The 13621-nt window shown below is 56.8% G+C and overlaps 1 protein-coding gene across 1 annotated transcript in view; it reads left to right on the forward strand.

Moving 5' to 3' along the window:
• Positions 1-2061: 2061 nt before the first annotated feature.
• Positions 2062-13621, forward strand: part of NIBAN2 (niban apoptosis regulator 2) — a 53069-nt gene continuing 41509 nt past the window's right edge. Inside the window, exon 1 of the mRNA XM_060153681.1 lies at positions 2062-2303. Coding sequence (XP_060009664.1) covers positions 2249-2303 — 55 coding nt within the window. The 5' untranslated portion in view covers positions 2062-2248. The remainder of the gene's footprint in view (positions 2304-13621) is intronic.

Below are 13621 nucleotides of genomic sequence, written 5' to 3' on the forward strand. Positions count from 1 at the left end.
CCATCTACCCACCTCCCAGAGCAGAGCAGGCCTTTCCAGTCCCTATAGTTTGGGCCATGGGAAAAAGGAAATAAGGCTAGCGGCACCACTGGTGGCTCAAAGAGAACCAGACGCTGGGTGTCAGCTGACTTGGCCTCTGGCTGGGTTCTGCCTCCACCTTGCTGTGTGACCTTGGCAAGTCACTTTCCCTCTCTGGGCCTCAGTTTCTGTCTGTAGAAGGAAACTAATAATCTCTGCCAGCTGGACTTCAACTCCACCTGATAGTTCTCTGCTGTGTGAACACATTTTGCTCTTCAAAGCCTGTGCCTCTGCCTGTGCTTTCCCCACTCCCTGGAATGCTGTTCCTCAGTATCTGCTGTCAAAATTCTGGTTTTTCCAACTTGTAGTTCTGGCACTACTCCTTCTGTGATTTTCCTCAAGACAGAATGTTCTGTTCCTTCCTCCAGTTTCTCTATGCTCTCGAGGGCAGGGACTGTAATGAATAGTAGAATGGTGGGTTCTGTCTACTGAGATGACCCATCGTGTGCCAGGTGCTGTGCTAATCACTCTGCTATCTCATTTAATCCTCACAACAAAGCATCATTATCCTCAGTTGACGGATGAGGAAACTGAGGTTCACAATAATGCCACTTGTCCTGGGTCCCAGAGCAGGTAGGACAACTTGCATCCTCTCTTTTCATCCCCAGCGTCTTGCAGAGGGCCTAGCGAGCAGGCATGTATCACTGAACGCATGAAGAGTGCCTAGATCAGCGGTCCCCAACATTTTTGGCACCAGGGACCGGTTTCATGGAAGACAATTTTTCCACGGACTTGGCAGGGTGGTGCGATGGTTCAGGTGGTAATGGCAGTGATGGTTCAGGAAGTAATGCGAGTGACGGGGAGCAGCAGATGAAGCTTCGTTCGCTCCCCCGCCCCTCACGTCCTGCTGTGTGGCCCGGTTCCTAACAGGCCACTGGCCTGGATCACATTAGTCAACTTCAAACTTACCTTCTGTGGCGTTGACAGGACTGAAGCACCCGTGCTCAGTAAAGTTAATTTTTATTACCATCATTTTCTGCCTATGTCACACTTACAATAAGAGCTGTCCAATTACAGGGTGGGGCACGCTGACAAGTTAAGTACTCAGTCACTGGAGTAAGCAAGCAGAAACTGGGTCACTCTTGCTATGCAGTACAGGAGGTCTGAGCATCAGCGGCCAAAGGATGACCTCTGCTACCCCAGTCCATGATTTGGGGATCCCAGGCGTTAACCTGTCTCCCCTACCGGCTTGGGGGATAGTGTGGGTAGAATTGAAACACATTCCCCTGCTACACGTGACCCAATCAATGCCCAGCCCCGCAGGCCCGGTACCCAAAGTCCATGCTGGTCCGTGGGTTTTGAATCTGAGTCTTTTACAAACTGTAAAGTACTTTTTTTTTTTTCTATTTCTGACTTGCCCTGTCTCACAAACCACTTCCCAACTGAAGTACCCATATGCCGAGCCTGAAGAATGTCCGCCTGGCACCGGGACCAGGGGTGCCTTTGGGCCGGAGCCTTGCCTGCCACCTCCCTTTTCCCTGCACTATTGTGCAAGACAGGAGGGCACACCTTCTGGGGCAGGTCGGATCAAGGCCAGGGAACTTCCTGAGGGCTGGCGGCGGCGGGCGGGGCTGGGGGCAGGGGGAGCAGGGGCGGGAGGAGTGCGCCTAGGCGTCGCCTACCGGTCCCCTACGTCCTCCTCGGCGTGATTCTCTTCCCAAGCGGGTCGGGGAGGGGGTGACACTCAGGCTGGAGCCCCCCAGACACTCCCGTTCTTTCCGATGCCCCCACCAGCCCCATCTCTTTCTTCATTTTGATCACGGTCCGGTGCGCCTCCCTCTGCGTCTCTCCTCGGTCTCCCTTTCTCCGACCTTCTCTTTGTTTTCGTCTTGCGGGCGGTCCCGGCATCCCCGGCCCCCTGCCCCGCCCGCCAGCCAGCCCGCCAGCCTGCCAGCCACCGACGAGGGGGCGGGGCTCAGCTCCGGGGGCGTGGCCTGGCGGGGCGGGGCGGGCGCGGTAGGGCTGCTGGGCCACGGGCAGGGGCGCGAGGCGGAGGCGGTCCGCGGACTGACGCTGCTAGAGCCGAAGCGCGAGCCGGGCGAGGCCGCAGCCAGGGGCGGCAGGAGCGGCGGGAGCAGGGCTGGTCGGCTCCATGGCGCCAGTGGCGCCCGTCTGAGCAGCGCGGGCAGCGGCAGGCGGCGGCCGGATCGGGCCGCGGCTTTTACGCACCATGGGGGACGTGCTGTCCACGCACCTGGACGACGCCAGGCGCCAGCACATCGCAGGTGAGTCCCGCGCAGCGCAGCGCGCGCAGGGGGTCCGGCGGGGAGCCCCCGGCCACGCCCCCATCCCGGCCAGCCTGCTGGGGTCTCGGGAGAGTCAGGCCCCGGGCAGGGCGGGAGTGGCTGGGGCACCAAGACTGTTGTCCAAGCTTGTTTCTTCTACGTCTTAGCGCCCCTTCCCGGCCCCTTCTGAGGCCGCCCTTCCCCCTCCTGGGGGGACTCGAACTCCCACCCACCCTTTGGAGCCCGGTCTCGTCGGATCCCCCAACTCACTACCGCAGTCGAGCTATGGGAGGGGTCGCAGCCTCCCCTTAACCTTGGGTATCCCCGCCCGGAAGCGGTCCAGGCCCACTCGGCCAGCGTGTCCTGACCTTCCCTAGCTGTCCCAGTCCCCCACTCGCCCTGGCCCCAGCCCCAGTACACGTGGCCGAGGCTTCTAGGGGATTGGCCCATCAAGGCCTGAGACTGAGCCTGGGGAGTGGGCTTAGGATAGATGGGATACACAGGAGCGGTGGGTCAGAATCCCTGTCCTTGGACTCCGGCACAGCAGGGTGCTTCTGCTGCCAGCTTGTTTAGGGGGCTGGTCAGGGCCAGAGCCCAGCCTCCTCAGCCCCCTCCTTCAGCCGTCTCTGCACAGTGGCCACTTCTCAGAAGGGCAGCTGCCCCCTCCCCCCTCCCTGGGGAAGCCCAGGGACTGCAGCAGGGTCCTGGGTTCCTCCTCCCCAAAACTCAGAGAGTGGAGAGAGAGGGTGAGACCCTCTGGCTGCCTGGGAAACTCAGTTCTGCGTGAGGCTGCCTGGGTGGAACCCCAGCATCTGTTTCCCAGCCATGAGATCTTGGACAAGTCTCCTAATGTCCTGGCCCCTCACAGTTTTCTTCTCTTCGAAATGAGGTGAATGATTTCTTCCTTATTAATAGACTTAAGTGAGCTAATTCACATAGCTTGCTTAGCACAGCCTGGCATAGAGGAGACCCCAGTGCGTGGGGTGCTGGTCCATGTAGGATGGAGGGGGAAGCCTATGGAAAGAGGAGGCCGTTCCTCTTGGTTGAATCTGCCTTTCTCTGTCTGGTGGACCCAGAGCACAGTGTCCGCCTACACTTATCGTGATGTGTCCTGCAGTTCTCTAGAGTTTCAGAAGCTGAGTTCTGCCACTCAGACCCCTGGAGAACAGAAACCAGGGGTCCCTTAACGCCGGGTTCCCACCCCAGCTGGGCACAAAGGTTTGTCCTGTGACTGTGGTTCTGGGCTCACGACCTGAAATTCCCCTTTGTGCCAGGCCTGGGCCCGGGGCCAGTGGTGAGGGTGATGAAGAAATGAGTCAGACCCTCTCCAGCGTCAGACCAGCAGGGGGTTAAGTCCTGGAATACTTGCTTGTAGGACAGGCCTGGACTCTGGGAGGAGGAAGGCCTGGGCGGAGTCTTCCTGTCCCCTCCCTGTTGGTGGCAGCCTCCTGGGCCTCTGTAACAGTCCATCCATTCACGACCTCCTGTTGGGGCCCCTCACCCGGCCTGGTTGGGGTGTGCTGCGCCTTCTTTGGTGGGGTTTTTCCTCCCTCCACACCCAGCTCTGGCTCTCCCCCTCTTCCCGCCTCCTGGGCTGAGAACTGCCACTTCACAGGAGAGGAGACTGAGGCCACAGAAGGTGAAGTGTCCTCTCCTGGACAGGGCTGGGTTTGTTTTGTGGATGCCAAGTTGGTGGAAGAGGGCTGTGCGCACTCAGAGCCTGCTGGCCTCTTTCTTAACACTTCAGTGCTATTAATAACCCTCCTTAAATGCCTCAAATTCCTGGTCCAGGCTCACCTGAGGGGGCTCCTGCAGTACCGAGTGGGAGGGGAGGAAACCAGCGAGCCTCCAGCCCCCTCCCACAGAAGGGAGCTGCCTTGGATATCTCTGTTGTGGGGAATGGGGGTGTGCTTTGCCCCCTCCAGTGATCCTCGCGTTGTCCTCACCCCACCCACGGAGCAGCTAGAGCAGCTAGCACTTTCCCGCAGGACAATTAAAATTCCAGAGCCCTTCCGACCCAGGGACCCAGGGCCGCCCCATAGCGAAGTCAGCTGTGCTCTGAGCTCCGAGGCCTGTTCCTGGTTGGGTTCTGTGGCTTGGCCAGTGGCTTCCCGGGATTTGCACCCGCCTTGAGGAGGTGAGCAGGTGAGTGCCAGCCTGCAAGTCCTGGCAGGGGTCAGGCGCGCTCCTGCCATGGTGCTGTTTTGCCATCACGGCGTCTTTCATCCTGAGATTTCAAAGCTCCTGGCAAGCAGGGGCTTGTTCTCACACAAGCGGCCCCGTGGGGCTAGCGGCAGGATGATTCTCTTCCTTCTTTCATGAGGGAGTTTGTGTGGAGGAAGAACCCTGGCCTGGGAGCCAGGAGGCCTGCGTAACCTAAGGCAGCTGCTTACTTAACTCTCTTCAGTCTGTTTCTCACTGTGACTGAAAGGGTGTCTTCCCTGCGGGCCATAGTCCCTTCCAGCTCTGAGGGCCTAACCATCTCAAAGTTTCCCCACAAATCTCCTCAGATTTGAGCCCCTCAAGGTCCCAACACTGACTCCACAGCATGTTAACTGGCATGACCTTGGGCCAGAATCTGAATCTCAAGTGTTCTTATCTGTAGAATGGGAATAATGAAACCTGGCCCAGTGCTTGGGGCATAGTAAGTACTTAGCAAACAACTGCCATTATTATTGAGATTGTTCTTTACTCTCTGTTCTTGAGAGTGGCCAGGTGTTTGGAGTTTGAAGCAAGAAACTGTAGCTGTGGTTTAGGTCCTGTTTCTCTGAGGTTTGTCCAGTCCCTGGGGTCAGGGTTGATGCTGGTTTCTGGGATGCAAGAATCCACCTGGGTTTTTAGAAACCTTGATTACCTTCTGTGTTGGCATATGTGTGAGATGGCTGTGGGCTATCTGGAGTGGGTCCAGAGAGCAGTGAGGGGAGGACCCATATGACGAGGAAAGAACTAAGACGTGGAGAGGTGGGGGGTAGGGTTAGGCCAACTCACACCTTCTACCTGGCACAGAGGCCAGGACAAGAACAAGAGTGGAAGCGCCCACTGGCTTCTATCAGTGCTGTAAGAGGGGTTCTTTGCATATGGTCTGAGCCACGTAAACCAAGATGGAGCAGGTGAGGGAGTGAGCTCACTGTTGCTCAAGGTATGCAAGTAGGGGCTGGGTGCCGTGCCCTTAGCAGGAAACCTGGCCCTGCTTGGTGTGGGTCAGGGGGATGGGGGCTCTGCCTCAAGGACGGACTTGAAAGACTCAATCATTGCTCCAGAAATTCTGTTGATCAAGATGAAATTGTGGGGGCCAAGGAACCGCCCCCACCCCGGCACACACACATACACACAGTGCCTTTAAGGTTTATTACCCGAGAGCGCTAGTACAGAAGTTTGCTAGGGCCTGTGCTCCTCCCTTCTGCGGGCCTCACCTGTCCCCTTGCTAATTCTTTTTTTAAATACCAGCTTTATTGAAATGCAATTCACCTGCCAGCCAATTCACCCACTTAAAGTGTACCATTCAATGGTTTTTTTGTATATTCACACAGTTGTGCAACCTTCCCCACAATCGATTTTAGAACATTACGTCACCCATCAGAGAAACTCTCCACCCATTAGTAGTCACCCCCGCTTCCCCCTCAGTCCTTCCCAACTCTAGGCAACACTGGTAATGTCGTCTGATTGCAAAAGTAACACACACGCAAGCAATGTGGGAGTGGAAAATGAAAAAAGCAGAGCTCTTCCATCTTCCCTCCCTTCAATCCCACTGCCCAGAAGAAATCCCTCAAGATTGGTGTGTCACTGTTTCCAAACGCCCATCTGTGTACATACACATTTAACTCTGTTTATAAAAAGAGGTGCAATTATATGTTTCTGTGGTTTGACTTGTTTCACTCAGTATATTGTGGATACCCTTCCATGTCAGAACACGTGAGTCTGCCTTCTTCTGTGGGTGGGTTTCTTTCTGTGCGTGGCAAGGTTTATTTACCCAGACCCCTGTTAACCGACGTTGGGTTGTTTCCAGTGTTTTGCTAGTAATCACGGTGCTGCCTGAACCTCCTTGCACATATCCTGCACCAGGTTCCGGTGTCAGAGCGGCCTCAAAATGGAACTCCTGGGTCACGTTTTGATGTGTTGACACAGAGCCTCTGAAAAGGCTGTAAACATTTGACACTGCCTCCTGACAGCATGTGGTACTTCAGTACCAAGTATTATCACCCCTTTTGACAATCAGATATGAAAAAGGGGGTATCTTTTTAATTTATTGAACAGAATAATTAATATGTTTCCTCCAAGTTGATTTTAAAAAACTGCCTTTCCTCGTTTGGGCAGTGGTTGAAGGTCCCAGGAGTTTAGGGGTGGAGGGGTCTGCATTTGGCCACCCCCCCACCCAGGTGCGTGGCTTCCTGGATGCAGCCGTGGGCTTTTCAGGGAGCCCAGGCTGGCCGGAAGCAGTGCTCCACCACCACCCCCTTCACTGCTGCCCTTAGCCAAGGTCTGGGTCAGCCCCTGGGGGTAAAGCGTCTGGGGATTCTGCCCTGCTCTTGTGTCGTCTTACATAACGTGCTTTTGTTGGCGTTGACCCTGCCCTCCCCCTCCATCCAGCCTCCACTTGTCTGTTCCTTTCCCACTGCTGGGGCCTGAGCTCCGGCCTCGCCTGCTCAGAGCTGCCTCCCATCTCACCCCTCCATCCTTCCCACACACGCTGCCAAAGAGACCTTTCTAAACCCAAACTGGGCCATGGGCCTCCCTTCCTGCCGCCTGAGGAGCGAGGGTTAGGAGTCACTCACCACCATCCTGCAATAACTTTATTCTTTCGTGGTATTTCCCTTCTGTGTTTTACACGTCGCTGAGGCCATGACTCAGTTTGTGCCTCGCTCCTTGCACTAAACGATTCATAGTAAACATCGCTCCCAGGTCATCAGACCCTCCCTGGAAGCGTCCTCCAAAGCTACATCTGTTCCACCTGAGGCCGTCCATGCAGACGTTTTTCTTAGCCTTTCCCCTAATGTAGGACATTGCCATGCTCCACTGTGACCAAAGAGGTGGTTTTCAGGGGCAAACTGAGTCACTGTGTTTGTTTCCTTTCCCGCTCTCGTCAGCTTCCCTGCTGAAGACAGACTCATCCGCTTGCCCTACGCCCCCTCCCCACCCCCCAGCCTGCTTCCACCAACCTGGGCATTTCAAGGAAGGCCCGTTCCTGGGAGACCCGGACACCTCTGAGCATCTTTCTTTGGGAGCCTGCTCAGAGGAGCTGCCGGTGAGCTGGGGACACGGACTGATGCCCATGGCGTCTGGGTGTGACCACGTAGGTCCTGCCGCTTCCCCAGCCTGCAGCCTGCAGGGAGTCCACTGATTTGTCTCCTGCCTGAGGATGGTAGTTGATGGACTGCACTGCTCCCGGCTCTGAACCTGTAAGATTAGCCATCGCTTAACGGAGCGCTTACTCTGTGCCAAGCCTTCCTTTGTTTCTCTGCATCTGCACCCTCCACCTCCCTCCCCAGCATTTTACAGGCCAGTGGTTAGGGGTGCGGGGGCCGAGCAGGTTAGTGGCAGGGGCCGAGTGGGAAGAGCGGCATGTGTCAGAGACTGGGTTGCACACATCTGTCCTCCCGTCTTTACTCGGCTGGACTCAAGTCTGCCTTTGGCCAGTCCTGCCCTCCTGCCAGCGCCCCGTCCTCCTCCGCAGGCAGAGCTCGTGACTCACTCCAGCCCCGGTCTCCTCGTAGCATCCTCCTGTGGTCGGTCACAGAAATTCCTGAGCTGCTTTTCCTTCCCCTGCCCCACCCCCACCGACTTCCCTGCCTGAGGAAGAAGGGTTTTCTGTCGAAGGTGCTGGGCAGAGTTTGAAGGAAACATGAAGGCAGATGCCTAAGTTTAAAACCCTCGAGGGTGGAGCAGAGCCATGCCCCTCTTCTGATAGAATCTTAGGGCCTGAGTCATGGAACACTGCAATCTTCTGATCTCCCAGATTTTAAAACTGGAAGAACAGGAAGTGCCCATCTCTCCAGGGCAGCTGGTTCCACCCCTGGGAACCATCTCGGTTTGGAGATGTGCTACCTCTGGCCCACAGAGGTGAAGGGACCAGCCTGGTGACACAGTGGATGGTAAGTTAGAAGGAAGCAGGGAGTCCAGAGGTCTGGGCGAGGCTGTGCGCTCAGACTGCTTAGGTGCGAGTCCGAGCTTTGCCACTCGACGGTGTTTGAGGACAGGTTGGCCACCCTCTCTGAGCCTCAGTGTCTTCCTTCCGTTAAAGAGGATGAGAGTGCTGGCTTCTCAGGGCGTAGAATCAGGAGTGACAGCCCCTGCACGGTGCAGCACGGGGCTGGTGAGTGGTGAGAACACAGCACGTGGTAGCTCCAGGACACCACCTGGAGGGAGATGGGCCAGGTCTGTCCTGTAGCCTCAGGCACCCAGACCCCTGCCATGTGTTCCAGGAAGTTGGCATGCCCCAGGTTGAGGAGCACCAGCCTGTGGCCCTGGACATCTGCAGCGGTCAGCAGGCACCTGGAGGGTGGTGAGACGGGCTGTGGTCACACAGGAGAGTCAGTCAACGGCATTACCTACTCTGTGTCCGATGTTGGGCAGGGCCCAGGAATGAAGGGGCAAAAGACAGATAGGAACACACCCCCCCTTGCCTGGCCACATGTCCAGAATTATTTGCTTGATCTGGGTCTCGAGCCTGGTCCTGTTGACTTTTTGCTGTGTGACTCTGAACCAATGGCTATGCCTCTCCGTGCCTTTTCTTCCCATTTGTGACCCCCTAAGACCAGTATCTACTTATGGGAGTTCTCTGTCTCTGAAAACCTTTTCCTAGTGGTCTTAGGTACCTTCTAAAGGCAGGGCTGGGTGGGTTTGGATGTAAGAAGTTGAGGGAGAGGGTCGCCGTCTGCATGCCTGTGAGAGCCCACAGGCATGTGATGAGCTCTTGCCCCAGACACACTTGGTCATCCTTTTATTCATTCAGTCAGTAGTTACTGAGCTCCTCCTGTGTGCCAGGCACTGTGCTAGACACCAGGGACACACTGATACCCGAACTCTGACGCAGCCCCTGCCCATGTGGCGCTGCCTGGCTGGCTGTCCCTCTTCAGTGTGAGGAGTGTTCTCGAGGCAGGGGGGCGGGGGGGGAGATCTTCAGCAGGAAAGTGTGAGAGGGGAACTGGCCCAGTGGGTGAGGGGGGGATGGGGTGAAGAGGAGAGAGCCACATAGGCTGGCCCTAGAGAAGAGGGGACTTTGTCCTGAGTGTCCTGGGGAGGCCTAGGAGGGTGGGTGAGAGGGGAGCCCCGTGGTGAGAGGGGCCCAAACCAGTGTGGATGGGGTGTGTGTGTGTGTGTAGGGGTGATGGAGCAACCAGGCCTTGGTGATGGTGATGTGTAAGGTTGGGAAGATCTGGTGCCTGTTCTTGGCCCTGCGGGATTGATGGACCCCCCATAGGCTGTTTTATTGAGGTAGCCAGGGGTCCTAGCTCCCCCTGTTCCCATTCCTTTGATGACAGGAGACTCACTCCCTTCCGCAGCAGCTGAGTATGAGAACCTTTGCTTCCAGGGGCAGAGTGGAAAGAGGGCGGGCCTGGATTCTGGGGACCCGGCTTCGAGATCTTGTCTCAACTGCCCCTTCCCCTGGCCTCAGGTTCCTCATCTGTAAAGTGGGCCTAAGGTAGCCCAGATGCGCTCGGTTATTGTGAGGGATCAGCGAGATGATGTGGGAAGTGCTGGCTCCTGTGATGACCAGTCATTACTGTTGCGCATCACCCTTGATAGGACACTGGCCGAGGGAGTCCTTCCTCTCAGGGGAACGAAAGTGCAGGGCATGGGCCAGGGTGCAGGGTCCACCTGCAGGGCCAGGGGCTCCAGTGGGTAACCAGGCACCCAGGAGGGGCAGAGGAAAAATGAATTGTGGTTTGGAAACTGTGAACCCCACTTTCCCACCCACACATCTGTGGCCAAGCCAGCCGCAGCTGCTGTCCTTCCTCCCCACGCCTGACAGAGCTGTTTGTGTCCAGCCAAGTTTGTGAAACCAGAATCTTCTAGAAGAGGAGTCCCTTGGGCAGGAAGCTACTCACCCTCTTGTGCTTTATTTACCTGCCTCTAATCCTTCCCACCTGCCGGGAGCCATTTATGGGTGCAGCCTGGGAGGCAAGAGTCTCAGGGCTGGTGCCAGGTGACCTCTGGCAAGCCCTTCTTCCTCTCTGGCCCTGTTTTGCCAATCTGTGCAATGGGGCACTAGCACAATCTCTAGTACCCTCCTGGCTCTGACCTCTTGGGAGCCTGTAGGCTTTGGGCTGTGTTGAAAACACAGAGCAGGTGCCCAGCAATTATTTATTTATTTATTTTGTGGTACGTGGGCCTCTCACTGCTGTGGCCTCTCCTGTTGTGGAGCACAGGCTCCGGACGCGCAGGCTCAGCAGCCATGGCTCACGGGCCCAGCCGCTCCGCGGCATGTGGGATCTTCCCAGACCGGGGCACGAACCCATGTCCCCTACATAGGCAGGAGGACTCTCACCCACTGCACCACCACGGAAGCCCCAGCAATTATTTATTGTGTGATGCCATCTTGTTGTGGAGGGAAAGAGCCCACTCTGAAAACTGTCTTGTGCTGGGCCTGAGCTGGGTGGTGGGGATGAAGCAGTGACGCGAACCCTGATCTCACGGGACTCATGCCATCCAAGACGCTTCCATGAAGCTGAACGCAATGTGGTTTGTGTTACAAAGACAGTGGATCTTTATGTTTTCTAAAGTGCATATTGGTTTTAAATCTGGTCAGCCCAACTCAAGGGGCAGCATGTCTGGCCTTGACCAGGAGGCAACTGGCTTCTGCCAGCAAAGGCCCCGTGGCCTTGGGCAAGTTACTCTCCGCCTTCAGTAAAACGGGAAGGTGATCCCTGCCTCTGGGGCATGTGAAGATTCTGGGAGGCAGTTGCTCCTGGCACATGGAACCCGCTGGGTAAGTGGCAGTTCCATTTAGCTGAGTCCTTGGGGGAGTCCTTGGGGGAGCAGTGTCATTTGCCCACCAGGGATTTTAGGAGTGATGGGACCTCCAGAGGGGAGTGGGCTGACAATTGCAGTTCTGTTACTGTTTTTGTTTTTTGTTTGTTTTTTTGGAAGTGTTCGCTGGAGAGGAGTGGGAAGGGGAGAAAAGAGAACAGGGCTGAAGCTTTGGGGAGTCTGGGCCCCGCTGGGCTGCGGAGCTGCGGTTAGCATGGAAGGTTCGCTCGCGGCCTGGCCTGCTCAGGCCGCAGATCCCCCTTGCCCTGTGTTTGGAGCTCGCTGATGGGCCGTGGCTGCTTTCCTTTTCTGGCCCAGACCTCCCTGCTCGCCAGGAAGGACCCTTCGCAGTCATCTGACCAATCCCCTCCTCCATTTCATGAGTAAACTGAGGCCCAGAAAGAGGAAAGGACATTCCCAGGGTCTCAGAGGCTGCAGACCTGGGACGGGAACCCGGGGCCCTTTCCATTCCTGGACACCCCAGACAGCAAAGGCTGGTCAGGAAGGAGGGATGGGCCCGGGTGGGGCTGTGAAGGTTATAATTTTGAAAACTGAGTAAACAAACAAACCCTCTATGAGAGAAGCGGCCCTGTGCTGGCCTCACAGACCTGTGTCTGAGGAGACAGCCCAGGCCTGTCCACATGCAGACAGCTAGGTGTTGTGGAGGATTAAAAAAAAAGCGAAGCGACCTTCCCCTCCACCCCCACTGCCATATTTCAGGCTGCCAGGAAAAGCGGGGTGAGGGCTGATCCCCCAGGACGACCACTGCTCAGCCCGGCCGAGGGCAGCCCTCCGGGCTCTGCTCAGCACAGTCACGGCTCACTGTGGGGCTTTGAGCAGGGGGCTTCCCCTCTCTGGGCCTCAGTTCCCCCGTCTCGAAAATGGGGGCGATTCCATCTCTCAAGGAGGGTGGCCGGGGGGCACGGGGTGGGACACGATTTGGGCTGAGTGGCTGAACACAGCGAGCCCTTTCTCTCACGCTGACCTGAGTCTTTGTGGCCAGAGGTGAGGCCCCTTTCTTGGGGCAGAAGTGTTACTTTCTCAGGCCTGCCTGCTCCTGGGAGACAAACCTCCACTCCGAGTTGGGCTGTAGCAGGCCACCCAGCTCAGCTTTCCTGTTTTCCTGTTGAAATTGTGGCAGAATCTGAGAGGAGGTGCTTCTGGGGCCTGCCCTGCAGGCTGGGGGCTGGGCCGCAGTCAGGCCTGGAGCCCCCCAGGGTGGGGCTCAGCAGACTTCCTGTGTGATTAGGGGCAGATCCCCGCGACTCCCCTCCCCTCTTCCCAAGTCCCCCTTGTGGCTTCTGAGAGTCCAGAGCCGTGGAGGGGAGCTCGGCCTAGCCTCCACGCTGGGCCTCATTTTCCACCGGGGTTCAATGAAAGATTTGGGCGAGAGCCTCTTGGGGGTCCTCTGGGCCAAGTTCTAGGCCCCGAGAGGCCTTGCAGGACCCACGGACTAAGCCTGCAGCCAGGAGTGCTGTTCCCTGGACCCACTTGTGGCAGGCTGGGTTGGGGCCTCCTCCAGGTGCCTCATGTGGCTGTGGTCCTAGGTTCTTGTCCGTGATATGAGCAGTACGAGGCAGACAGTGTGGCCTCGAGGGACAGAGCTGGCTCCACTGGCTACTAGCCAGGTGCCCCAGGACAGTTACAGTGGTTCTTGAGGCCTTGGTTTCACCAGCTGTAAAATGGGTATGATAACAATACTACTTCCCTCATTACATGGGATATGCTTTTCATGTAAAGGTTAAATCGCATTATGTGCGTTTATCAGTTACATTTATGCACATTTAACGCAGTGCCGGGCATAGTAAATGCTCAATAATCAATAGCTATAATTAAAATTTGTTACTTTAAATTAATTCCTTAGCAGTGAATGAACGAGTAAATGTCCTGCAAGGTTTCCATCTCGCAGCACAGGGACCTGAAGCTATTTGGATGCAGGGTCTGGTGGGTGCAGAGAGTGCGCTGGGGGGTATGGAGGGGTGGGGCAGACGTGGGCAGGGGCACGGCCCTGGCTGGTTCTGACTTCCCCTCTGCCCGTCTGGAAGGAGTGTTTGCCCCCACCTTGGTCTGAGACCACAGGCCTGGCGTGCGTGCAGCCGCGCACACGCAGCTTCCTCTCTCCTGGCGTGTATTCCTCTCAGTCTGACTCACTGGCTTTGAGTCTTTTGTTCTTGTCCTTGAGCCCCAAGGGTGAGGCTGGGAGAGGCAGGGCCCAGGGACTTGATCTTGGGTGGGCTGACCCTCCCCCTGGCTCCCAACCTCTCTGGGCGCTGGGCCTCTGGGACTAAGCCCTGGTGTGACAGGCTGAGGATGGGACACCTGGGTCCTGGCACCCCCACTGACTCCCTGTG

This window comes from Lagenorhynchus albirostris, chromosome 7 (genome assembly GCF_949774975.1).
Source record: "Lagenorhynchus albirostris chromosome 7, mLagAlb1.1, whole genome shotgun sequence".
Taxonomy (NCBI): domain Eukaryota; kingdom Metazoa; phylum Chordata; class Mammalia; order Artiodactyla; family Delphinidae; genus Lagenorhynchus; species Lagenorhynchus albirostris.